The sequence below is a fragment of the Micromys minutus genome, assembly GCF_963924665.1.
Source record: "Micromys minutus genome assembly, chromosome: 21".
Lineage (NCBI taxonomy): Eukaryota > Metazoa > Chordata > Mammalia > Rodentia > Muridae > Micromys > Micromys minutus.
This window is the reverse complement of record NC_137956.1, coordinates 34,020,405-34,047,102: the sequence shown is the minus strand read 5'-3', so window position 1 is coordinate 34,047,102 and position 26,698 is coordinate 34,020,405. Positions and strand designations below refer to the sequence as shown.

At 41.0% G+C, this 26,698-nt stretch overlaps 1 protein-coding gene across 2 annotated transcripts in view; it reads right to left on the bottom strand.

Annotated features, from left to right (window-relative positions):
- Positions 1-284: 284 nt before the first annotated feature.
- The window catches only part of RYK (receptor like tyrosine kinase), a 68,130-nt gene continuing 41,716 nt past the window's right edge, over positions 285-26,698 (bottom strand). The window contains exons 8-15 of one of the 2 annotated variants that reach the window (XM_080934214.1): positions 22,344-22,478; positions 19,567-19,653; positions 16,875-16,944; positions 11,217-11,349; positions 9,895-10,004; positions 9,611-9,770; positions 2,377-2,513; positions 285-1,338 (exon numbers count right to left, since the gene is read on the bottom strand). In XM_080934214.1, coding sequence (XP_080790340.1) covers positions 1,227-1,338; positions 2,377-2,513; positions 9,611-9,770; positions 9,895-10,004; positions 11,217-11,349; positions 16,875-16,944; positions 19,567-19,653; positions 22,344-22,478 — 944 coding nt within the window. In that variant the 3' untranslated portion in view covers positions 285-1,226. The remainder of the gene's footprint in view (positions 1,339-2,376; positions 2,514-9,610; positions 9,771-9,894; positions 10,005-11,216; positions 11,350-16,874; positions 16,945-19,566; positions 19,654-22,343; positions 22,479-26,698) is intronic. The other variant, XM_080934215.1, reaches the window with a different exon arrangement.

The window sequence follows — 26,698 nt, the reverse complement described above, 5'->3', positions numbered from 1 at the left end:
TCTTCCTTATGTAGACTAAACCTGTGTGTAACTACATACATGCCATTTACAGGCTCTCTTTTCCATACTTCCTTGTAGGAGTAATTCCAACTTCTTAACAGGCCACGCACGGCAACTGAGCAGAGTCAGCTGTTTTTCTTTTAGGGTTTTAGAACCGGAGTCAAACTCTCTGGAGACAAAAATGTGAGCATCCAGCTGTTGCATACTCAACGACTTTCAAGACACAATCAACAATCACACACTATGAGCAGTATTTTGAATACCAACATATAAAATGAGTCCTTTAATTTTTCAAGTGTTTTAAAAAAACAGATTTATACTTAAGTCAGCCTTGAAGATAAGCATAAAAAATTACCAATTTAAACCAAAAACCAAAACTGAAAACCCCAAACCCACAACGGAAGAGAACCGGCTCTATGCATAGCTCCACCCAGATGTGCACAGAGGGACCCGCCGCAGTAGAGGGGTCACTGTCTGGAGCAAAAATAAATAAGGTCACCACTGTGTTCTACGGGTCTGCCCCAAGCCTTCTTCCAGCTCCCAGGAAGCAGCTGAGACGTGATGAACTTAGATGCTTCCCCTGCAAACATGAGCAGCACCATGTTCACTAAACGAGCACTTTTCCATGCAGGGGCCATAAGTTCTTTTTTATTTTTACTTTTAAATTCCTCTTCCTTTTTACTTTTTCTTCAATTTTCCTTTTGCTAATATAATATCTTTCCTTGCATAAGGCAAATCAGACACCTCTGTAATGTTGATTTTCCTAAGAAAAGTACCGCATTTTGAAGACAAACCATTCCCAAAAGTAGTGATCAAAACATTAAAATAGCTTTAGAGGTGAGTCGCCTACGTTACCTCAATGAAGTGAAACATTAAAAATAAAAGCAGTTGGCACTACGACAGCTATTTATTCCAAATATCTGTGTCTAAATAATTTTTAAAACTGTTTATTTTTTTTTTTAAAGAATGCACCCCCTAGTCCAAAGTAACTATATTTTAAAAAAATTTTTTGGCCAAAAAATTTACAAAACCCCTTTTGGTTCAACCTAGTAAAAGTGGTATCTAGAAAAGACTCTGCATTGTTAAGTTGTCTTTAAAGTTCAGGTTTGAAAGCATTCCTAAGGCTGGGTGTTCTGGGAGACAACTGTGCTCCTGCAGGCGCTGCACACACGCTGAGCGTCTACGACAGACAGGCACTTTCTTCTGAGTGGTGAGCGGGAGAGAAGTCAGACGTAGGCTCCCAGGGCAGCGTGGAACTCTGTGAGGCACTGGACCAGCTGCTGAAACTTTGGCCGCTCCTCTGGGTCCAAGGCCCAGCAACAGGCCATCACAGCAAACCTGGAGAGTGACATGGAAACACGTCAGGCCTCGCTCAGCCCCCTGCCAGTTGTGTGTTCTGTTCAAACGTGCCGGTGGGAGGCCAGCCGTGAGCAACTGCTTAGTTGTACCATGTGCTAGCAGTTTCAGGATGAACAGAAGCTAAGTTACTGGGACTACAGAGCTTCGTGTAAATACATAGAACACAGACTAACAGCCTGTGTTGTCCTGGACACTGCTGAGGAAGAACTAGAAGACGTGTTACTTCAAGTATCTACAGCAAAACTACTACTAAACTTGGCAGGGAAACACTTGGGGCCTCTGTAGACAACACATTTCTGTGCCCACAATCCCAACCAGCCCATGTACCCCACTGCCATGATGATGGAGTCAGGAGGCACATGTCACTCACTAGCCCTTAGCATCTTCCTTAAGGAAGGCCAGATCACAATGAGAAAGGTGCCTGTCCCTCTATGTTTACCATCATGTGGTGTATGTACACATGTCTGTGTGGTTGTATACATGCGTGTCTGTGCGTGTATGTGGAGAGCAGAGGTCAGCATTGATTTTGTTCTTTATTGTTTTCTTTCTTTCTTACTGAACTTGGAGTTCAGAGATGTAGCTAAAATGGCTAGCCAAGAAACTTCAGGGATCTGCCTGTCCACCCGCCCTGTGTGAAGGTCTCAGACGCACACTACTGTACCTGTCTTCTTGGTGGGTGCTGGTAAACTGCATTTGGACACCAAGAAAAGCTTTGCTAAGTATAGAGGCTTTTCATCGGGTTGGACAAGTCTCAGGGAACTGACACAGCATCTCATCAGGTCTCCTCACTAGTCTATTAGAATCGCAGGTCACCTTTTAATAATTAAGATTATATACCACTGACACAAGATGCCAAGGGCATTAAAAAGTGACTGCTGTTCTCCTCAAGGTCTGTGTCATGTCTGAAGATCCATTCTTCTCAAGAGGAGGTTTTGTGTGGACACAGGAACTTGCTTTCCTACTTTTATAACATAGTAAACTCATCAAGCTCATGTCCAAGATGTCCAAAACACTCACAGTTCATCAGGGCAGTTGATTGGCTGGGCTATTCGGTAACCATCTTTCAGGTAAGCGGCCATCTCAAAGGGGTCGATGTCCACGTAGGGCGTCTGGCCCAGAGTCATGAGCTCCCACAGTGTCACTCCAAAGGCCCACTAGGAGAGGAACAGCAGCATGATGAGGGGACATGACAAAAGTGGGCACTGGTGACTAGACAGGTCAAAAACAGCAGCTGAACAAACTCCTAAATAAAGTGAGTACTGTTCATAAAACAAAACCTACCATACTGGTTAGTTTCTCTAGCTGGAGTAGGAAAGAAAGCATTTTAACGAGTTAATTCTTCAATGTGAACATTGGTATCATTTGTTCTAAATAATTAGGTCTGTTAAAAGAAACCATTTTTATTACTGGCTATTTATCATGCTACCCCCAACTGATTATGGTGGGAAATGAAAAACAACCTAAGTGGACAGAATATCCACTCATGTCAGTAAGTGAAACATGCAGATTATATAAAATACAACTCATGGGTTTCTGATTTGCTTATTTTTCAAGCTAGGGATGGAGCCCTATCATGGACAGAGGTGCATCATTTATAACTTTTAGGAACACCCTGAAAAAATATCGTCCATCAAATAAAATGAGATATACTTAAAATTCAGCAAATGGAGAGGCCTAGTAAGAACAGAGCCTAAGCAGAGTCACCGCAAGTCCTGGCGAGCTGACCAGGCCTTCCCTTCATGAGGATGAGCATGTAGAAGAAGACAGGCGCCACTACCCAGAGCTACAGCTATGCTGCCAAGGGCATGGCAGGACAAGCCCTAGACTGCTGCTACCTGTGAATCCTGAGTTCCCAACAACGCTGGGAGAGGGAACAACACCTGTGCAGGAGCTAACGGGTTCTCACCAGTATTTTTCACTGAGCCTCCAATCACATTCAGTTTTCACAACTAACCCTGAGAAACTCACACTGGCAGCTTAGGTATAGGTGAGGAAGCACGTGAAACCCATGGCTGGCCCAAGAATACATCTCGGTGAATGAAAGAGCAGAGTAGGGTAGGGGGCACAGAGCACATCCCAGTCCAGAGCACAAAGCTGGGGGTTATTGTTTTTCAGCATGAACAAGATCTGGAAGCACTGTAAAATACGTGGATTTTTAAAAAAGCCTTTCACAAGCTGAGTATCCCTAATGCAAAATGTGCCAAAATCTAAGTTATGGAGCTTGACACAACAAGAAAGAAGTTTTTAAACCATGAAACTCTGTTTCATGACAAAATCATTAAAAATATTACACAAAACAGAACTGTGTTTAGACATGAGTTCCATTCGTATAGCACATGTATGTGTGTGTGTGTGTGTACGTATGTATGTACATATGCATGTATGCATGTAGTAAGTCTAGAAAAAAACTCCCAAGCATTTTGGATGAAGGTTATTCAACCTATATCAGTAAATAATGGCCATATTTTAACAGAATCTATAAAACAAAACAAAAAAATCCACAGTGGGATGACATTAAGAATTACTCTAAGAGGTGTGCCCTTCCTTCCTAATTCCAGCTTCTACTGATCGCTGGAAGTCCTGGGTGTTCTTAAAGTTATAAGCTTGGTTTCAGGAATTAAAATTTCCCATCTATCATTTGGAGAACGGGGATGGGGAGGCGATCCAGTTCAACCCACTCTCCAACACTGAATGACTCTCAAAGGGCAGCACTGCCAGAATACGAAAGCTCTCAGAGTCTGCTGTCCTTTCATGACGTGAGCATCAGGCCATCTGACCTTGGGGGTCACTTTAACAGAAGGAGTTATGTGTAAGAAACAGGTATAGATGAAAGCTAGTCTCCATTGGGGGGGGTGGTCTCTCTCTGTAACCTAGGCTGGCCTCAGACTCCAACAATTCCCCTTCCTCAACTTCCTAAAGTGCTGAGATTAAAGAGAGGAGCCACAAGACATAGCTTCTGATCTTGTTATTCAAGATGACGGACAAGAAACTAGTTTTTCACTAACAATATATACTGACACAGTTTGTCAGAAAGTACACAACTGTTTGCATCTTAATGTATGAGACTGAGGTCACTGGATGATGAAACTTCAGACAGGCTTTACCACTGCTATCTCCCCCAGCCAGTTAACTGAGAGTAAGCATTACCCCTCACTGGAAACGTGTGATGAAATACTCTTTCATTCCCTACCCGACCTGGCTGCAACCCCAGCGAGAGCCACAAATGAACTCTCTTCGGCAGCTGTCGCTGAAGGTACCAGGGTCCTGGATGGTAAGGTAACTGAGCTAAAGACACCTGCTCAAGTCTAAGGTGCATTGTGTTTGCTGAGTTTGGCTTTTTCACCATTGCTGTGCTGTTTTCCTTTCCTGTTTAATCCTTTTGGAGTCACTGCTTTTTTGGAAGTTGGTAACTTGCTTCCTTCCCTAAACTTAGAGCTGAAGACAAATTTGCCTGAGTATAAATCATACCTTGAGGTTGATTTTAGGCAAATGAGGGATGTGAGTTAGGAGACCCAGTAGCAGAACACGAGAGACTCACTTTTTGTATGCCTCAGCCATGCACACTTTGAACTCCTGATCCCCAGTGTGATGGAGCTAGCAAGTAGGGCTATGAGAGAAGTTAACATCATAAGGCTGGAGCTCCCAGGAATGGGATTAGTGTCTTATAAAGACCTCAGCAAATCCCACTCTTCTCTATGCCACGTGAAGAAATAGCAGAAAGGAGGACACTTCTGATCAGTACCCTCATGCTGGACCTTGAGGCTTCAGAGCTGGAGGAATGCAGCCTGTGCCCTGAGCTACTGAGTCTATCCGCCTTAATCTAAGACACTACTTAACCTTAAGACTCAGCACCCGTAGCTGCTGGTATGACGAATCCTTTAGCACCTGCAAACCTGCACACAACAGAAAACTATTACGGAACTGGCTGTTCGTGCACTTTCTCCACCAACAGACACTTGCACACAGCATCATCGAATACTGGGGTCGTCTAAATGGAGCAGAGTAGGGAGAATTCTCCAGAGCGCCCAGGAGGAGAGATGCTCAGAGACTCATGGGATTCTGAGAGAGGAGCACTACATACAACACCGCCAGGGGTACCAGCCCCATCTGGAAACACAGCAATTTTCTTAAAGCAATTCCTATATTCCCCATTCTTAGGGAATATCAGGACAACTAACGTTAGAATAACTAATGTTAAAGAAACACAACTAAGCAGTGTTTTAACACCAAGAATATTAAATCTTAAATCTCTATTTCCTAAACTAAGTCTAAACTGATCCTTTCATTTCTACATTGTTCTTCTGTCCTTACATTAATTCTCTTAATGTGAATTTGATACTAAAATAGTAGGTCTAAGATTGTTGGTGTGTAAAATCTGCAACCATGAAGGAAACACATAACTACTGAGAATCTTCTAAGCACTACTCTAAAATTAGTAATGGAAAATATACAACAGAAAGACTTCTCTGCTTTTAAAAATAGAAAGCACCTTCCAGTAACTCCAGCTTGCTCTTAGATACCACCATGGCTCCAAAGACCACTGCTGGTGAGAACATTGTAATGAGTCTCCTGAGTGTGTCTACTCAGTACATGACGATGGCCGCTAGAGCAAACTGGAGCAAGATGGAACACATGCAGATGCAAGCTCTGATGACAGCACACTCCGCTCCCAGGACAACATCCACTAATGTCTAGAAAGAAACAGCAGGCACATGGGGTGCATTTGACTTGCCCTATGACCTAATAACTATTCAAACGCCTTAAAAAGGACCCCCTGAGTGCCATAAATCATGCTGATAAGCTTAGCATGGAAGTCATTTCCTTGATTTGTTTTTCCCAAGAAAATGCTTTTTAAACACAATGTAGTACTATAAAAAACAAGAAAACCAACAAAGTCTCAACTGGGCTTTCCTGATTGCATTCACCACTCAATTGGTGGCAGAATCTTGACAGCTAAACTGTGTTAGCTGCTATAATTATCTAAATAATTCAAAGGAGGCAGCTCTCAAAAAGTAGTTTTTCAAATGAAGAAAAAAAAGTCATAACAGAAATCTGTAGCTGTGCCTACATTTGACAAAAACACGGAACAAGAACAACACCCAGACAGTCTTCAGAGTTCCTATGTGAGGTCACATCTTGGAATAACAGACATTCATAACTAGCTGGATCTGGTTGTGTGTGCTTCCTAAGCTGACAGTTAAAAGCTGATGTTAACATTATTAAAATCTTAATGTACCAAAATACTGGATGTTTCCAAATAGAATTATAAAACAAAACCCAAAGTGGCAATGTAGTACTTTTATGACAAAACAAACAACCAATGTGTTTCTAAGCAAATCATGAAGACTCCTTAACTACAGAGAAATGCAGAACTGTAAGGGTCTTTCAAGGGAAAAGGGGTCCTGAGTTACACCTACAAGTGTGCATTTTATACACCTGTAAGTGTGTACTTTACATATGCAGATTCCAGTGGGAGTGGGGTTACATTTCTTAGTACATGATAGTGAAAACTATTCAGTGCCCCCTGAACTCAGAAGTGGCGGTAAGTACAACCCTTCCACCTCCTCCTAGCACTCAGGAGGCAGAGGTAGGTGGATCCTTAAGTTCAAGACCAGCCTGGTCTACAGAGTAAGTTCAAAGACAGCCAGGGTTATACAGAGAAACCCTGATGGAGGGAGGGAGGGAGGGAGGGAGGGAGGGAGGGAGGGAGGGAGGGAGGGAGGGAGGAAGGAAGGAAGGAAGGAAGGAAGGAAGGAAGGTAGGTAGATAGATAGATAGATAGATAGATAGATAGATAGATAGATAAAATTGTTAGCATTTTAAACCATATTAGAATGTTAGAATGTAACAGTAATCTTTAAGAATTTAAAACAATATTCAATGCCCCAAACTGAAAGGCAAAATTATACAGTAACAGGCTATCATAGTCACAGTAAAAGACCTATTTCTTTCAGTCCCAAGTACTCAAGACAAAAGACACTTATAGGAAGTATCTATGTGCATGAAATGAGTCTGGAAGTAATTAAGAGAAAAATCTGATCATTTTTAGGAGTTAGTCACATAAATGTAACCAAGGAACATTCTTACAATGATGTGCTAATTCCAATTCAAAAGAATAAGACAAAAGAGAATACTTAACCTATGGCAGCACGTGCCTGCAATCCTAGCACTTAGAAGGCTGACCCAAGATTTCATGTTCAAGACCAGCATGGGCTGTAATGAGTGAGAACTCTGTTGAAATGGGAGTTGGTATTCTAAGTTTAGAGAATTCTGTTAAGATGTCCATTACTGGACTCATACTGATTAAAACAAAAGGAAGTGGGGCCATTTGAGGAGTTGTTTGGAAACCTATTACAATAGATATTTCATAAATTATATGAAAGAAATCTAAATGAAGTCACCTAATAATGGAGGAGAGAATCCTCTAATTAGACACCTCTCCATCAAGTAATACCTCTGGTGATAGGAATGGGTCACATCTAATTGAGCTGTTACCAAAAAGGGTCCCATGGAAACCCTAAACAACTCATGTTATTGCCAAGGCCACAGGTTGATCTCCAACCAAACTGATGGTAATGCCCTACCGCTGAACACAATGCCTACATAACCCACTGAACACGGAGAAGTTGCATTGGTGCCTAGCTAACGTCTTCACTAATTTTTTTTTCAAAAATATTTATTTATTATATGAGTACACTGTAACTGTCTTCAGACACACCAGAGGAGGGCACCAGCACTAGAGCTAGACTGATATCTATCCTTTACACTAGAATCAAATTTCCCATTAGTAACCCTGGACTATCATTTACCATGTTCCATCTGGGCTGTTCTTAACTTCAATTAGCCAGCCCTCATGGCCATGATTTTATGACTCACCTGATCCATGGCATCTTCTTTCTCTCCTCCTTCTCCCTTTCCCCAACCCCAAGCCTGGGAACCCCAAGGCTCAGCTATAGGCTATAAGCATCTTTATTCACCAATCAGGGATAACTTGGAGGACAAGGTCACATAGCATCAGTTGGTTCTATGTGCAGATTCTCTTGTCCTTAGTGTCAACCAGGCCTTGGGAGCTGGTATTTAGCATTATAATACACAGCAAAAGACCAAATCTCAACAATACCCCTTTTTAGTCCAATAAAAGGCTCTTTTTCCTCTCAGATATAAACTGAATACAATTATAACAATTATGAAAACTATAAGGTATGCTATAAATGTATAATGTGCAGTCCATTTATATCTGAGCACTGAGGTTATAGTAATTTGTTATAGAATCAGAAAAATTAATACACTGAGGAAAAGTGTACAGTAATCAATGTAAGTAACTAGCAAAACTGGTGTCAGTACCACACTATTAAAAGGAAAATATGTAAAGCATACAAACCAAGATAGAAAGGCGACTGAATAATAAACAAAATAAACCAGGAGACCACACACAATAAGCTCAGCTCCTTAATGTTGAAACATGAGATCAAATCCTAATTATTTTACAAGTAATTACAAGTCTTGTCAAATGATGACTTAGGGACCTTAATAGCAAAACTTTTTACCTAATTTCCAAATACATAGCTACAGTGTGTAACAGTCAAGAGAGATAAAAACAAAACACATTAGCTTTTCACTCTTTCTTGAGATGTAGTCACTATGTACCCTAGGTGGGTCTGGAACTCATGATCTCCCTGACTCTGCCTTCCTAGGGCTGGGATTGCAGGCATGTGCCTCCAAGTCTGGGCTGATTATGACCTAAACTAGAATAAAAAGTCAAACAATGAGATGGAACCTTACAACAGACAAGTAGAAGTGTCTTCTGAAAGCATATCACTGAGCAGGAGGGCTCAACTGTATGCTCTGGAAGAGAAGACAGAACTAAGCAGACACCTAACAGCGTCAGGACTTCAGATGAAAGAGGCTGCAGACTGAGCAGAGACCATTCACAGAAAGCAACCATTCTGACTTGAGTAGACACTTGGTCATTCTGACACTTGTACAAGGGAGATGATGAGCGGCTGTCAGCTCCCCAAACCTCAGTGCCCACCTCAGTGGGAACGGTGCTGCCTCAGCTTATGTGAGCAGGGAGAACACACTGTACCAGCCCAGGATCTGGTCCAGTTTTTCTGCTTTAAGTGGGCCAAAAGGGAGCTAAGTATGCAGGCTCTCTGGATGGAAATTTCAAGGAATAGTACTAAGATTTTTAGAAGAACAAAACAGAAAGCTCCCCTCCATATGCTGTTGATACCTGGGCTCCAGTACTTACCACGTCACTAGCACTAGAGAATTCATTATTAACCAGACTTTCCAGAGCCATCCATCTCACTGGCCTGTTCTCGTTGTCCCCTAGACAGTGGTAGTCCATAGGAAACAAGTCTCTGGAAAGGGCATTGTCTGTGATTTTTACTTGAAGGGTGTCATCAATGCTGAGGAGTAAAACATGAACATAAAAGGTATCAGGGTGTTAAGATGCAGCATTACCCATAAGCACTCTGAGTCCCACAGTGACTCCCAGACAGAACCCAAACCCGGGAAGCACCTGACACCTACACACAGTTCCTAGCAGCCAGGTCTTTATGGATCACTTCCCTTCTTGCCAGGTAGCTCATTCCGCAGGCAATCTGAATAGCCATATGTACCAGATCTTGCTGGGAAATTGCCTGTTGTAACAGAAGAAGAAGAAAATGTTTGCAGATACTACAAAGCTAGTTTAGGATCTGATTATCTCTGTCTACAGTCCTACCCCAAAATAATTCTTTGCACCTACTTGCTGAGTTTCTAAAAACCTATACTCAATCAAGATGTGCTCTAGAAGCATGGTATATTCATTCATTCAATTCAATGTTCATCCATTACAAAAGCTCTTGTTCTCTAATAGGATTTACCATTTATGTGACTTTATCCATGACACTTATCTTTTGCATTTATCTCTCTAATATCAGCATTACAGAGCAGCTTCTCCGATTCCTGCACAATGAACATGAAATCTCTAAAGCAGTACTTCAAGTGATGTGTTCTTTTCTTTTGCAGTAGCAGGTTTTATTAAATTATCACCACTACTGCCACCCTGGGGTGGGGTCAGCGTTCTACCGAAAAAAGTCTCTGCTGACGTGCTCTTTGAGATGCACGTCAGCAATGCAGGCTGGGAGTGAAGGTCCTCACCTGGTGACACTCATGGACCACAGCCTAACTACATGGTTCTAGCCTGAGCTTTATTCTTTTAGCTTAAACAACATATATACATTAAGAATCAAATACTCAGTGCAGATCTGAGTTTATTTTTCCTATTGACTAAGTCTTAAATCACTTAAAAAAAAAAAAAAAAAAAAAAAAACACAAAATATAGCAGGCAATAAAGCAGCGCACAGCAGGCTCTTGTATCGCTATCACAGCATGTCTGGAATGTGATGGAAGGGTCACAGTAAGTGCACGGGTAGTGACAAGAAAGAACTCTTAAATGGTGGTGTCTCACAGGCACATTAAGGATATTCCCAATTATCTCCCACAATCCTAACTTCTAACCTTCAGTGCTGTTGGCATAATATGGTCAGACAGCTCTGTCAAGATTTCCACTCCAAGAAGGGAAATCCTGAACCATCTTCAGAAGTTACCCCAAAAGGAACTGCGAGAAGCTGTCATAGGGAAGGAGAGGTGATTATGAATGAACATGCGGTGAACGATGAGAAACAGCATTGGTCAAGGTGCTCCACTGGGGAACCACAGGCCATCTTCACGGTCCTCTAAATCAATAGCTTATAAAGATCTTCTGGTTCATTCTGACGGCTTTTTTTTAAGACTTACTATGTGTGTAATTATTAATATCTACTTGCAAAGACATTAGAAATTATTCACACTTAGGAAAATTTTCTCACCTGTGGATTATTGGCTTCTACTAATTTGCACTGCCGAAGAAATAATTTAAGATTCCCCCAATTCATGTACGGCAAGATCACCATGGGCTTTTCTCCTTCTTCTATGCACACATGAGTAATAGGAAGAAGGTTTCTAGAAAATAGTAAGAGATTGGGAAAAATGCAAATGAAATCTAAAACCTTATTGGTTCATCTTAAATTAAAAGTAATAAAGATAATCAAAAGCAAAACAAAATTCCAAATACAGTTAAAAAGATTATCATTAAAACATTTATTTACGAATGTTCTACTTTTTAAACCAGATATAAGTAGTCTGCACATGTATGCGCTTTCTTTGTAGAATAAAAATTACTAACACAGAATGAATCCCTTTGGACTAGATTTGCTGAAAGCCATGTTAAATGCCCACCCCAAAGGAGGAGTGCAGACAGCTGCTGACAGGAGCGTCATGGCCAGGAGCACAGCATTATGCTGTCCCACTGATTTTATCTTCACACTTGAAAACAAGAAGGCCCAATCCAGGCTTGGATAAAACTTGATCATCAGTTCCCTTTAACAGGCTGAAACTGTCACAAAAGTAAAATGTTTCCAATAGATTTTGAAACCTGATTTTTAAAAACAAGATTCACTATCTGAACGATTGTGTGTGTGTGTGTGTGTATGAGTGTGTACACGTGAGTGTGCAGAGGCCCTGCTCCCCTCCCCAACTTGGCCTTAGTTTTCAAACCTGTAACAGTTCTTATGTACAAAATAAAACAAAAATGTACTAGACAATCTTGTCCACTTTACATACACACACACACACACACACACACACACACACACACACACACACACACTCCATCCTCCTTTATAATGACAGCTGGTACATGAAAATAACTCATTTTAACCAAGGTTGCAAATATTTAAATAATTACGTCCTCTTTACTAAGCCAGAAATAGTCACAGACTCAATTTATATACTCAGTGCCACATCCTAGGTTGTTACATTTAATGCATTTTTTAAACACACACATAACAGTAACCTAAAAGCACTATTTATTAATAAATTCTGTTCATAGGGAACAAATTCAAATCTCAACACCCACATGGCAGTTTATAACTGTCTGTAATTCCAGTTCTATGGGACCTGACACCCTCATAAAATACTTGGAGGCAGAACACCTACTGTCAATAAATTCTTTTAAAAAATTAATATGAAACACTGAAAGGTGCATTAACAAGAGGAGTTAATAGGATATCAACAGTGAAAAGTTGCAAACAGTACAAATGCCCAAGAATGACAAAATAACACCTTACAATTGAACAATCAAAAACTGAAAAGAGCTCAAAGAGACTAAGGCACAAACCACACATTCATAGCACAACCACGAAGACAGAGGGGAAACGTCAGAAATGCACCAAGAGGAGCCGTCTTTGACTTGTGAGACCACAGTAAGTTTCTGCTTTGCCTTTATGTCCTAAAAGTGCCCCTCCCCACTGTAAGAACATCAGTCTCTAAGAGGCACCAGACCCTTCAAGGGCTTCTGTTTGCATTACAGCTGAATAGTGACAGCCATGCTAGGGAGAAAGGTTAGGTACCTATGGGCAAAGATCAAGTATAAAGAGAAGAAAATTCCGGTGTCATTGGATTCCACACCCCTGTGCTTTCCCCTGGGCTGCTGGACATTTCCTTCCCAGGAAATAGAAGAATGCAGGAAGGACTACAGGCTCCCTCCTCTGCAGAAGTGCCCCACCCCCTACACACACACACACACACACACACACACACACACTCCAACTCAAGCCGCCTCCCTTGGAGCATCAGCCAGGGTTAACCCTGGCTTCAAGGATAAATAGGTGAGCTGGTAAAGATAATCCTTAACCCTAAAAGATTATCCCTGTTCCTTCACTCATGACTGAAATTGTTTAGCAGAATTAATGGCATTCTGTCTAGGCGTAACAAATAAGTTAAATAAAATCAAAATGTTTATTCTTGTAGTTAAGTGGTTAAGAGCAGCTCTAGCAGAGGGACCAGGTTTGATTCCCAGAACCCATATGGTGGCTCACAACTGACTGTAACTCCAGTCTCAGGGGATCCAATGCCTCTTCTGCCCACCTCAGGCTCTGCATAATGTGGTGCAGACATACACATATATGCAAAATGCCCATATACATAAAATAAAAACTAAAACGGGAAAAACACCTCTGGAAGTAGTAATAAGGTTTATGAAAATGTTTCAAAGAATAAATGACTGCTTCACTGCCCATTTTACAAAGGAAAAATGGACAAAGAGAAGGGTCTGAGATACCTCAGAATGGACAGGTAGAGATAAAGGAGACAGGTGAGAAGGCGGAGCCGAGGCAGGCTACAGGGCTGGTACAACTGCCTCCCATGCTTACAACCTTAAAGCTGTGTGTCATTCAGCATTAACAAGTGTCATCACTAGGCATCCTGGTCAATGGGGACTTCAAACCACAAAAAAAAAAAAAAAAAAAAAAGACAGGGTTTTTTAGACATGAGGTATGATAAAACTCTTACAAGTTCCAATGGAAAAGCCAAAACTAACAAAAAATAGAATTTCAAGACACTTTAGAATGTGACAGTGATTCTTAACCCGTCGTCACAAACTGTTAAAACACAAAGCAAACCTTCGGAATTACAGACTACAACCAGTTAAAGGGTGAAATTTGCAAACAGGTGACATTTACTGCTGAGTGCACTGAGCCTGCATGATAAACTCTATGGTGCTGATCTTACGAGCACTCTTTCAGTTTCCTTCTACGCCTAGCTGAGTTCTGAGCACAAAATGGGCAGTTTGTGAATGGAATCCAAGTGAGCGAGCGCACAACCACGAGCGTTTTGTTAACAAGGTGTGGTCAGGTGGGGTACTGCAGGGAATATAGCATACTAACTTTACTGCCTCAACTAGGAGTCTTGATGTCACTTCCCAGTCGAGATGACAGCGAACTCTGACCAACTTGCTCTTACAAGCTTCACCTCTCATTCTGTGGGGTGTCTGGGACCGCTAACCCATCACGGTGGGATGCTGGGATGCAGTTCAGCCTAAAGCTACGTGGGAGAACGTTGTCAGTTCTTGCCTGGAAGGTTGCTCTACTGTAAGATTAATAAGTCATGATTTTACTTTTGGTATGGAGTTCTGTATATTAATACAATATAGTTATTTTTGTTATAACATATTGTATAGATTCTTTCACTCTTGCTTTGTTATTGAACCTATACCACTCAATTGAAATGCAATGTGAAGCTCAAGTCCTTTTATAAGCTACTACTGCAAACTTTATATGATAATTTTGAAATTCACACTATGCTCTGCCAAGGCATGTTTAGGGCTAAGGCAGCTCTAAAGCTCCTTCTTGGGAAAAAATCTGGTCTTGTCTGGATTCATTCCTGCCACATGGTTTTGTCCTGACGGTTGCAGGGTTCACCGGGTCAGAGAACTGGCTGGAGCATAAGCCAGCTGAAGGCAACGTTCTGGGGTTAATGTAACGCAACTCTTCTAGGGAATGCCACGTTTACATTAGTCAGAATCTACATTAAATAATAAGCCCAATGCAACATCTGCCTTGGGATCTGAGACTAAAAAAGCTCTCAACCCCCTACTCTAAACAAAGTGTTTTTTCTTTCCTCCGCTTCTGAGACTTACAGACTTTAATGTCACCTTCATCTCAGCCGATCAGAAGCCAAGAATTATATTGTGTTTAATCTCAGTCCAAACAGTTGTCTTCTACTCTTGGCTGGTTTTCTTTTCTACCACCACAATGCCAAAAATCTGTCTCATTTTCATTACCACTGAACTTATTTTCATGCGGCTATCATCTTTTCAGGCCCTCAAAAACCAAAATAAAAACAAGATGAAAAGAAGGAATTTCTGTGTATTCATACTTCTGGCAGAGCTCAGCAACTGCCCAAGTCCAAATGGAAGCCAATGGTACCCTCTGCACAGATCATCTGTCCTTCCCAAGCTCACAGATCCTTCTAACAGTCATGGTTCACTTTTCAGACATGTGAAATTCTCAGTCGTCATACAAATTAAGTCTACACAGTACTGTGTGTGGTACATGTACAGGTAGGAGTATATAAGTACCTACATGTCAGAGCATGTGCATAGAGGTCAGAGGTCAACATCATGTGCCTCCCTTAACTGCTCTCCACTTTGGACTCTGTCTGGCCTGGAACATGCTGATTCAGCTAGGATGGCCAATGAGCTCTAGATTTCTACTTGTCTGCACCCCTACAACTCTGGGTCATAGACATTACCACCTCCCAGACCTCTATATGATGCTCAAACAAACCAACAAACAAACCCAGACTACCAGCTCGGCTTGGTGGAACATGCCTATTTAATCCCAGCCTACGGGTGGCAGAGATAGTGGAGTCTAAATAGTGAGTTCCAGAAAAGCCAGGGAACTCTGTCAACAAACAAACAAACAAACACAAACAAACACTTTGCCATGATACTGATGCTGCGGTCCCCAATGATTCCTGGTCTAGAAGAAACTGCTAAAAGTTCTCCCTATAGGAACATTCTGTGAAATCATACTATAATTTTAAGAGCATATGTAAGAGATAAATTAAATAAGATGTATGGAGCCTAGGGTGGCCTCCAACTTCTGATCCTCCTGCTTCCGCCTCCTAAGCATGTACTATGCCTGGCTCCGTTCAGTAATCTACTAAGCAGCATTTTAGAATGGGGACAGGGATTTACTGTTACCAACAAGAAAACCTAGAAACAGGTTTTTGTTTTTATTGTTACATAAAGAAATACATTAATTTTATTAAAGGTAAAAACATTGTCCTTTTTAAAAGTATACTAGGGCTGAAGAGATGGCTCAGTGGTTAAGAGCACAGACTGCTCTTCCAGAGGTTCTGAGTTCAATTCCCAGCAACCATTTGGTGACTTAAAAGTATACTAGAAACATACTAAAGTGTTGAGATATCTAACTTATTATAAAATATCTCTACAGACAAATACATAGATGGCTATTTCTAGATACAGAGATCCCAAGTAGACACACACACACACACACACACAGAGGTATGCACATACACACAAGTGCACACTCACAGCCCATGACAGACCATTAACCTCAGTGCATCTAAGGATGGTTATTTTTGGCCCAGGTGCTCTATACATTTAAATTTTTGTAGCAATTACCTTTACTGTATGCACCATTCTGTCATGTCTATTAAAGGAAGACAGGTACATAAGTGTGTAACTATTTTAAAAGCTTAGCTGTACATTTATCATTTACATAGCTTACTCCCTGTTCTCTACTGTCTTCACCCATTGCGGTTTGCAAATTGTGTTCAGTGAGCACAAATTTACCTTTACATTCAGAAAAAAAAAACAAGAATTTTCAAAAGAATTCAATTCTGAACAAGACATAACATTCCTTTTTTAAAAATATTATTTTATTTTATATGAGCACACTTTTGCTATTTTCAGACACATCAGACGAGGGCATCAGATCCCATTACAGATGGTTGTGAGTCACCATCTGGTTCTGGGAATTGAACTCAGAACCTCTGGAAGAGCAGTCACTGTTCTTAACCACTGCGTCATCTCTCCAGCCCCAAGACTTAACACTCTTAAAGAACAGTAAGTGTGCCGAGTCTCGCTGTACTTGGTGCTGAGACAGCGACTCCGCTCTCACCTGTGGTGGAGACCTCGCAGCTTGCAGCTCTCAGTAAGCATCATCGTCACCTGAACTTCAGAAGCTTGGTCTATATATGTAAAAAACAAAAAACAAAACCCACTGCCATGAATAACATTGTAGCTGTGACTAACACTTCGATATCTAGGGTCAATTTTCATTCTAAGTTTCAAGCAGCCTAAAGCCCCGGGGCAGCAGACAGACCCTTGCTGGAGACGTCAACTTTCACAGAAACTCTGGAGCAGATGACGGAATCTGGTAAGTTTCCATAAGCCACATTACGTTTTAAAAACAAAGCTACTTGAAAAAGCAAAAATACCTAGAACCAAGTTTTCCCTGGCTGCTGGGAAGAACCCTATACTCTTTATGTTGGTTCCCTGGGGGTTATATCATTTGTATTTTGCACCGTTTGGTACTGTTTAAATTTTCTGACTTAGCTTAGGGTAGACTCCAACTTCTGACCCTCCTCCTTCTGCCTCCTAAGCAGGTACTGTGCTTGGCTCTATTTTATTTCTAGCCTCTAAATTCATGGGTTTTGATCCAGGTAACATATCTGACGTCAATCTTTGGAAACGGACACTGGATATCTATCAGCTCTCTAAACAAAATTATTAAACTTAAAAAAAAAGGAAAAGCTCCAATTTTCCCCATAAAAAAATCTGCATTCTCCAAAACAAAACCCCAAAACTCCAAACTTATTCTCTGTAGAACTGCTATCTGTGCAGCATTCAATAAGATGAAATAAAGCCTGTTAGGGAAGTTTGTCAGCAGCACACAACAGCATCCGAGATCAAGCTCCACTGCATGGCCCCAGTCCCACGTAAGCCAAGACTGGATGCCGAGGATGCCCTGTGTTCACTCCTGCCTCCCTCCAGGTAAGGAGAGCAACAGCAGCCACACAGGGGAGTGGGGGAGCGGAGGCCACAGCTCCAGCACAGAGGACAAGGCTAATCACAGAACTGCAGGATCCGAGATGTGCTTTCTTACCATTATCTTTTCCTTTCAACCTAATTCAGGATTGACCTCAGGATTCACTATGATGCAGAGCATTTATAAATCCAAAAAAAATAATAATAATAATAATAATATTGACATTAAAATACTTTCTTAAGAAAACAAAAAGCAGTTCTTTGATTATACTTGTGGCTCAGCTTTATATTTATAAAAAGTAAAATGTAAAAAGTCATGTAATGTATTAAATGTTTTGGGAGCTAAGGGGAGTTGGTAAACAAACAGAAAACACAATAGCAAGTTGAACCATTTGTTTAGAATAGGTAAGGAATTGAAGGGTTTTAAGGATTTGCAGAAGCTTTAAATGGGCAAGTTTGTTAAATTACAAACAATAAATTCTAGATGTTTTAGTTGAGACTAGTAAAACTCAAATTTTTAAAAATAATATCCATAAGCCCTCTATCCTTCCCACATATTCCTGTAAGTAAATTTAGAAACAGTTATTATCATTTAACTTTGTAAACCTCAAAAAAAATTTACATCTTCTACTCAAAATAATTTCTCCTCAATCTCTGCAAAGTGCCTAATTTCTTTTTTAGAAATGAGTACTTGTTAGATTGGAAAGAAGGAGTAGTCTGTGAAGCACTTGTCTTACAAGCATGAGGAACCAATCTGATGGTCATGAAAAAGCCAGGCCTGCAGGCATGCGCTTAGACCCTCTCACCGCTGAGGCAGATCCAGGATTGCTGGAGCTCGCTGACCAGTCTGCCTAGCCTAACTGAAAAGCCCTGGGTCCCAGAGAGAGAGACATGTCTCAAAGATCAAGGTGGTTTTGGGGAAAGATGACTCAGTGGTTAAGAATACTGGCTGCTATTCTAGAGAACTTGGGTTCAAATCCCATCACCTACACAGTGGCTGACAACCATCTGTTCCAGGGGATCTAACACCCCCCCCCTGGGGGGATTGCGGTACCCAGGTGGTTCAAATACACACATGCAGGCAAAACATTCATATACATAAAATAAAATAAAAATACTTTAAAAACAAAAAGGTGGATAGTGCTTGATTAAAGAAACCTAAGGTTGACTTCTGGAATCTCTGCATGTATGCACACATGGACATGTATACCTGCTCACCCACACGGGTGAGGGTGGAGGGTAGCAGTCAGGGTAAGAGTTGCAGAAACAGGCATTTCTTAGGGCACAACACAGCATGTAAAAGAAGGGGAAAGAACAAAAGGTGAACAATGTATATGTGTGTGTGTGTGTGTGTGTGTGTGTGTGTGTGTGTGTGTGTGTGTAGTGTGCTATGGATCTGAGGACAGCTCATTATCTTCTTTATAAATTCATTGAAAAGAAAACTAAGGACAATGTTTTCTTATGTAGGATTATGGATGCTATGAGAGAGTTAACAGGAAAAACCCAAAGTTAGACACTGCCAGGTTAAGCACATGCAATTATTCAACTTAAGTACAGTTAGAATCATATCTAATAAATGTTTAGTAAGTTAGAAAACCATTTTTTATACTTGGTGAGAAAAACCCAATTTGCAAAAATAGCCCATGAGTCACACTTGATTAAAGAAACCTAATATAAACTAATATAATATAATATAAAGTAATTCCAAAGGTCTGGCACACACTAAGACAGGACAGAGTTTGGCTAGTTTGAGTCACTGACAAAAAAGCTATTTGGAAACAGCATGTTAAAAAAAAAAAAAAAAAAGAAAAAAAAAACCCTACCTTTAACTGTTTTTACGAATGTTTGCTTTTCTTTATTTGGATCTTTTTCATCTACTAAAATCCCATGGAAAATACGGCCAAAAGTACCTAAAAGGAAAAATAACAGTTAATGAGGTCATACAATAATCTTCACAACATCACAAAGCTTTCTACTAATGTGACTAAACTGTGACAGGTACAGCTGTTGTTAATTCTCACTCCAGAGTAAACCGGACCAAAGCTGTTAAAAGCGAATCAAGCCTACAAAGCAGGTTGCTTTGAGAAATCTCACATCCAAACTAAATATCTAAGAATACTTTCCTTAATTTCTCTAAATGAACTAGTAACACGGTCAGGCGAGCTGTAGCAGTCACAGGTGCCAGCTGGGGCATCTGGGCCTCTGGTAGTTGCCTCAAAGCAACAACAGAGGGAGAAAACTATCTCTTTCTGCAGATGCACACTTCAATGAAGAAAGAGCCTAGAACGCAAACCCTGGCTTCAGAGAGGCCCTGTGCCTTTAACTTTAACCACTCAGTGTCAAGCAAGGTGACCCAACTCTCAGACCATTCCGGGCCAAAAGAGATCTTACAGCAGAGAGAAATGATGGCATTCCTGTGGGGGTAAAGCAGTGGTTAAAACAGAAATGTATATATCCATACAGATTTACTAGTAATTTCCTGATCGCTAGAAAATGCTTTTAATTTTTAAAAGGTTTTCTAATGAGATGATCTTAAAGAAAAAAAAGATTATTGACATGTTATTCTTTCTCACAGACCATATTTTACCTTCTTTTTATAATTTAAAAGAAATACCTGAAACAGTTTAGCTTTTCTGTGAACACCACACACACCTTGGGCTTTAATGTCACTCACTGTGTGTGCTGAAGTTACTGCTGCAGTGTGGAAGGGCCCACTGAGTCAGAAACTGAGTGACATGGGTGCTACAGGCGAAGGGATTTGGAGAATCTTTGCTTGGAGCTGTCCAAACACTTTTGAGTCTCTGTACTGTCAAAGGGGCGCCTCCCCTCCACCCCTGTCCAGCAGGACAGACCTCTCCCTTCCACCCCTGCCCAGCAGGACAGACCTCTCCCTTCCACCCCTGTCCAGCAGGACAGACCTCTCCCTTCCACCCCTGTCCAGCAGGACAGACCTCTCTCTCCCTTCCACCCCTGTCCAGCAGGACAGACCTCTCTCTCCCTTCCACCCCTGTCCAGCAGGACAGACCTCTCTCTCCCTTCCACCCCTGTCCAGCAGGACAGACCTCTCTCTCCCTTCCACCCCTGTCCAGCAGGACAGACCTCTCTCTCCCTTCCACCCCTGCCCAGCAGGACAGACCTCTCTCTCCCCTCTACCCCTGTCCATCAGGACAGACCTCTCCCTTCCACCCCTGTCCAGCAGGACAGACCTGGTTCTCCCTTCCACCCCTGTCCAGCAGGACAGACCTGGTCCTCCCTTCCACCCCTGTCCATCAGAACAGACCTCTCCCTTTCACCCCTGCCCAGCAGGACAGACCTCTCTCCCTTCCACGCCTCTCGCTGTCTCCTCGTCCCCATACCTAGTTCCCTTCACATGTTCCAAACAAACACAGACTTTAAAGGCAAAAGTAACTATGGGCAAACCCCACATGTGTGTACAGAGATCACCTTACCACAGGTCACAGTGCACAACAGTTTATACCCTCATACCCTGTCTGGATATCCAACTATCTCCTTTTAATTCCATCCAATCTGACAGATGAAAAGTGGCGTCTGTCGTTTAATTTGTACTTAATCAGATTTCCAGAGAACCTCACCACTTTTCAAAATATTGCCAGTCACACTTTATTTTCCAAAAGCTAAAGTTCTTAAAAGACAAAGCAAGCAAGCAAACAAACAAAACCCAACTATTGTGGCTCTGAAAACATCAAGGAAAACATGGTTCCAAATGTCCTCAAAGTATGAGCATCCTGTTTGGAAACAGAAGATTGTGAACATAACCATTAACTCTGTAGGAAGTGCTGTCTGGCCTGGTTATTCTCCTCAGACTGCAGATAGATCTGAAAACTAGTTATTCAAGCTAGAAAATGGACGACCACAGGAGCAGTATTCCTACATTGAAAAACAGACCAGAAATAAGAGTCTGCATTAACTGAGCACCACTTGCTCATAAGGCATCTTAGCAGAGGCTAGCTTCTAGGAGGCCCAGCAAACAGAACTGGTTCATGTGGACCAAACCCATTCCAGAACAAATTGCAGCAGAGGAAACAGCATCTGCCAACTACCATGCGTGATGCAGTATTTCATTGTTAATTTCTGTCCTCCGATTTCACCATCTCCTCAATCAAGTCCTAAAACTCAAAACAGAGCAAGGGCCTGCAAGATGGAGTGAAAAGAGCCTTGGACATGTCAAATACAAATTCTGGTCTTTCCCATGCACCGTTTTACCTTGCTTCTTAACTAGTCTCCGAGAGATCAAGACTAGCATGTGAGAATTCTACAGAAATTCTAAGACACTGTGATTTCTCTAAGGTCACTCAGGCTACAAGTCCTGAGCCTAACCCCAAAGCCCAGCCATACACTTGATAATCCATAACCTATGTGAGAATAAACTAATTTAAATATTTTAAATACATCTGCTGGGTACTGATCACTTAAAGTAAGAATAGAATACACTTATAGATAACAAATACTTGTCTGTTTTAATCACACTTCAAAATCAAGATGTTCATCAAAGCTGCTAGGGCATATTGTATAAAGTCTAAAGAAATGGAAAATGAAAACAATTTGTTAGCAGAACTGAAAATGTAGAGATGATAAGTACCTTCTTGAAGTACATCTTTCAGTGTTATCCTCTCCCTGGATATTGCGATATCCTTCACCTTGGCTTTGGCTTCCAGAAGAGTGACACTCCGCAAGTCGTTCTTCTCTATCCGCAAGGTAGGATAACCTGAGGAGCCAACAAAGCCAGACCAAGCAATATAAACACCCTACACGGCACTGGCTCACCTAGGCTCTACAACCTGAGGGCTTAAGTCACAGCAATGAATAATGAGGCAAAATAAAAGCCAACAACTACATACACAGACCAGGGAAGCTACTGATGAAAGGCACGTAAGATGTTAAGGAAAGAGACTGGAAAGAGTTAAGAGCACTGTCCACTCTTCCTGAGGACCCAGGTTCAAATCCCACATGGCAGCTCACAGCTGTCTATAACTTCAGGTCCAGGGTCCTGACACCCTCACAACAGACAGAATGGCAGGCAAAAAAACATCAGTGTGAATGAATTAAGATTAAAGTTTTTAAAAATTAAGGAAAAACAGTGCCATCCAGGGCACTACTACTTCCAAATGTTAAAACAAAAAATGCTAAATATACTAACATTTGGAATGCCTTTGAGACAAATGCCACAAGGTGTGACTTACATACTCTAATCCCTTTCTTACTTAGTTTTTCCTTTCAAATGACTTTTCAATAAATCATGTAACAAAAGATCTTTTCAAATAAATTTAACAAGCATCTCTTCTGATAAAATACGTCCACCGTCACTTTGACAGCTCGTACCAGTACCCCCGCAGTCTGCTCATGCCATTTTGAGGTCAAATTTAAGTTCACTCAATTTCTAGCCATTCTCAATACAATGATGAGAAAGAGAGAGAAAAAAAAAAAAAGAAACAATTTATGGTCATAAATTAGGGTTTTCATGTCAAGAAAAAAATTAGGATAAAAAGAATAAGTGCTGGCAAAGAACTAAACCAGCAATTCTACCAACTTCTAAGAGGTAATGGAAAGGAAGCACAGAGAGGGACAGGGTTAGAGGGCGGGAAGGAAGGAGACATCTTAATTATAAAACATTAATGGGTCATAACAATGAGCATCAGTGTCTGCCAGACGACTGTATGAAATCTATAGAATCGTATAAAGGATGTAATCTGGCAATAATGAACCGTTACTGCATGTTTAATTCTACCTGAAGTTTACTTAGTGTCCTGGATCTGTGATCTGGTCTATTCTGTCATGTTAGAAAAGTCTTGGTCAATATTTTGTTAAGTATTTTTTTTCTGCCCCCGTTTCTTTTTGTTTTGAGACAGGTCTTACCAGGTAGTCCGTGCTGGCTCAGAACTCATGATCTGCCTCAGTTTCCCACGTACTTGGGTTACAGGTATGTCCCACTACACCCCACCCCTTTCGTTGTTATTACTGTTTTGTTTTGTTTGAGGCAGGGTCTCACTATGTAGCCCTGGTTGGCCTGGAACTCGTTATGCAGAGCTGTCTGGCCTCAGATTAACAGAGATATATTTGCCTACGCCTAAGTGCTAGAATTATAGGTATGTACAACCATGCCTGGCCTTTCTTTTTTTAGTCATAAAACATTTGTATTTATATTGAGCTTTTTAAACAACAATTTGTGGAGGCCAGAAAGAAAGCTACTTGTTTAAAAGCACTGTAATTCTTAGAGAATCCACGTTAGATTCCCAGCACCCACACGGCAGCTTACAACTGTTGTAAATGCTAGTCCCAGGGGATCTAAGGCCTCCTTCTGACCTCTGTAGGGACTTCATGCACATGGTCACATACACATGCAGGCAAAACGCTCATATATATAAAAGTTAAAAAAGTTTTCCAGTGTTTTGTTTTTAGCATCTATTAATAAATGAATTACCTGTTTCTTTATGTTAACGTCCACAATGAAAAGCAAGAAATAAGTAAATTTCACATTAATGACAAATTTTTAACATGTCAATTATTTTCATTGGCGTTCTTAAATTTTTTTCAGCATATATAGTTACTGAATTATCTCTTTCATAAGGTCATACCCACAAGTAAGAACAAGCCCCAAGGTCAACATTAAAAGTGACACTAAGGGCTGGAGAGATGGCTCAGTGGTTAAGAGCACTGACTGCTCTTCTATAGGTCCTGAGTTCAATTCCCAGTAACCACATAGTGGCTCACAACCATCTGTAATGGCATCTGGTGTGTCTGAAGATAGCTACAGTATACTCATATACGTAAAATATCTTTTTTTTTAAAGTGACATTAAAAGGTTTGCCTTTTCTTAGCAATAATGGCATTTATATCTACCAAGGCATTTTCACAAGAGGTTTGTCAAATTTCTTTTCTGAGAGTGACCATAGGCAGTGCTCTGATTTCTCTAAGGTTTCTTGTCCCCCCTTCTTTCTTGCCACCACCACCGAAGAAAACAGATCAAGGAGGCAGAACGGCCATCCTCACTCCTGGCGTATCCTTCTTTTTCCTCTGTCTCCTTATTACGTGGGAGCTCCAAGTCCTACAGCCTTGATTAAATCCAGGCTAATTATTTTGGGCTGGAACTTCATATCCACAGGGATAAAATATCTGATAATATATCAGTGTGTCCAGGGAAGGATTTGAGAAGCTAATGGTGAATCCTCCATTTCCCTTTGTGCTTAGGGTTTTCATCGATGGCAATCTTTCCCACACTAAGTATTTTATTAGGAATTGTAAATGTCCTGCTCTAATCATATCATTCCTTTCATATTCATTAGCTGGGAGCATTCTGTAAAGAAATGTTTGTTCTGAGAAACCAGCATTAGCTTGTTACCCTGCAATACAATCATTTAGCCAGCTGTCATAATGCTAAGGTATTGATAGAGCCCTAGTTAATAATTATTCTGGGCAATTATAAGCATTATAAATGTATGGATTATTACACATATTTTGTTCCAATTTACTGCAGTCATTATTCTCTTGTATACTCAGTGGCTCCATCCTTTGGAAGTGAGAACTTCAACCTGTAGTAAGAGCCTTAATATGTTGCTCAGTCATATGTCTTAGAGTTATCCTGTTCACTTCCTGCCCCAGACCTAGAATCTGCTCTTTCTCCTAACAAGTCTGATTCTTCTTAGAGTTGGAAACAGTTTAGAAAGACCACCACAGGGCACTGAGAGTGTGGTGGTTTGATACGAATGATCCTCATAGGCTCATATTTAAATACTTAGTCCCCAGGGAGTGTCACTGTTTGAAAAGATTAGAAGGGTTAGGAGGTGTGGCCTTGTTAGAGGAATGTGTCACTGGGGGGGTAAGGGTGGGGCTTTGAGGTTTCAAAAGCCCATGCCAGGAGTGTTCTTTCCCCCCATTTCCCTCCCTATAGATCAGAATGTGAGCTTAAAAAAGGCCCACAAATCAGGTCTTGACTTGGAAAGGCTGATGATTAATTAGGATTTTGTAGGACAATAGCTGTCTTCTCTGGACTGGCATTCTTTTAGTCATTATTCTATTGCTAACAGAGGCAATATCACCAAGGCAACTGTTATTTAAAAAACAAAAAAATTTAACTGGGGTCTTGCTTACAGTTTCAGAGGGTTAGTCTATTCTCATCATGACTGGGAGCATAGTAACCGATTCCCTACTATATCTAAATTATATTCTAATAATGACTACATTATTAAATGCATATTTTACATCACACTGTATATAACTTGTCAGTTAATTATTTCTTAAAATAATTATTTTAGTTGGGCAGTGATAAAACATAACTTTCAATCCCAGCACTCAGGAGGCAGAGACAGGCAGACCTCTGAGTTCAAGGCCAGCCTGGTCCATATAGTGAGTTCCAGGACAGCCAGGGCCACACAGAGAAACCATATCTCAAGAAAACAAAAAGAAACAAAGAAAAAAACTTTCCCCAAAATACCTAACCCTGAAGTGTATGAAAATAAGAATGGGCTGGGAATGGTGGCCAATCTAATCTACATTCCAGAGTTGCAGGCCAGCCTGAGCTAAAAGAGAATTAGGTGAAAACATTCATCAAAATCCTATTAATAAATAAGGAAATAACAAATAAGGAAATTAAGACTAGAGAGATTGCTCTGTGGCTAAGAGCACTCAATGTTCTTCCAAAGGACCCACGTTCAATTCCAACTGCCTGCAACTCTAGCTCTAGGGGGATTCCACAGCTCTGTCATCTGAGGACAGTAGCAATTATGTACACGTACACACACACACAGTTATTTCTTTTTTAAAGGAAATTAAAAGCTAGGGATGTCACTCAGTGGTAGCATGTGTGAGGGCCCTTTGGTTTGATTCCAGCATGACACAAAAAAAAGAAAGAAGGTTCGGAAAGAAGGGGGGAGGGAGCAGAAGAAAGAAAAGAGGGGAAAAAAGGGAGGGAGGAGACAGGAAGGGAAAGGAATTAAAATT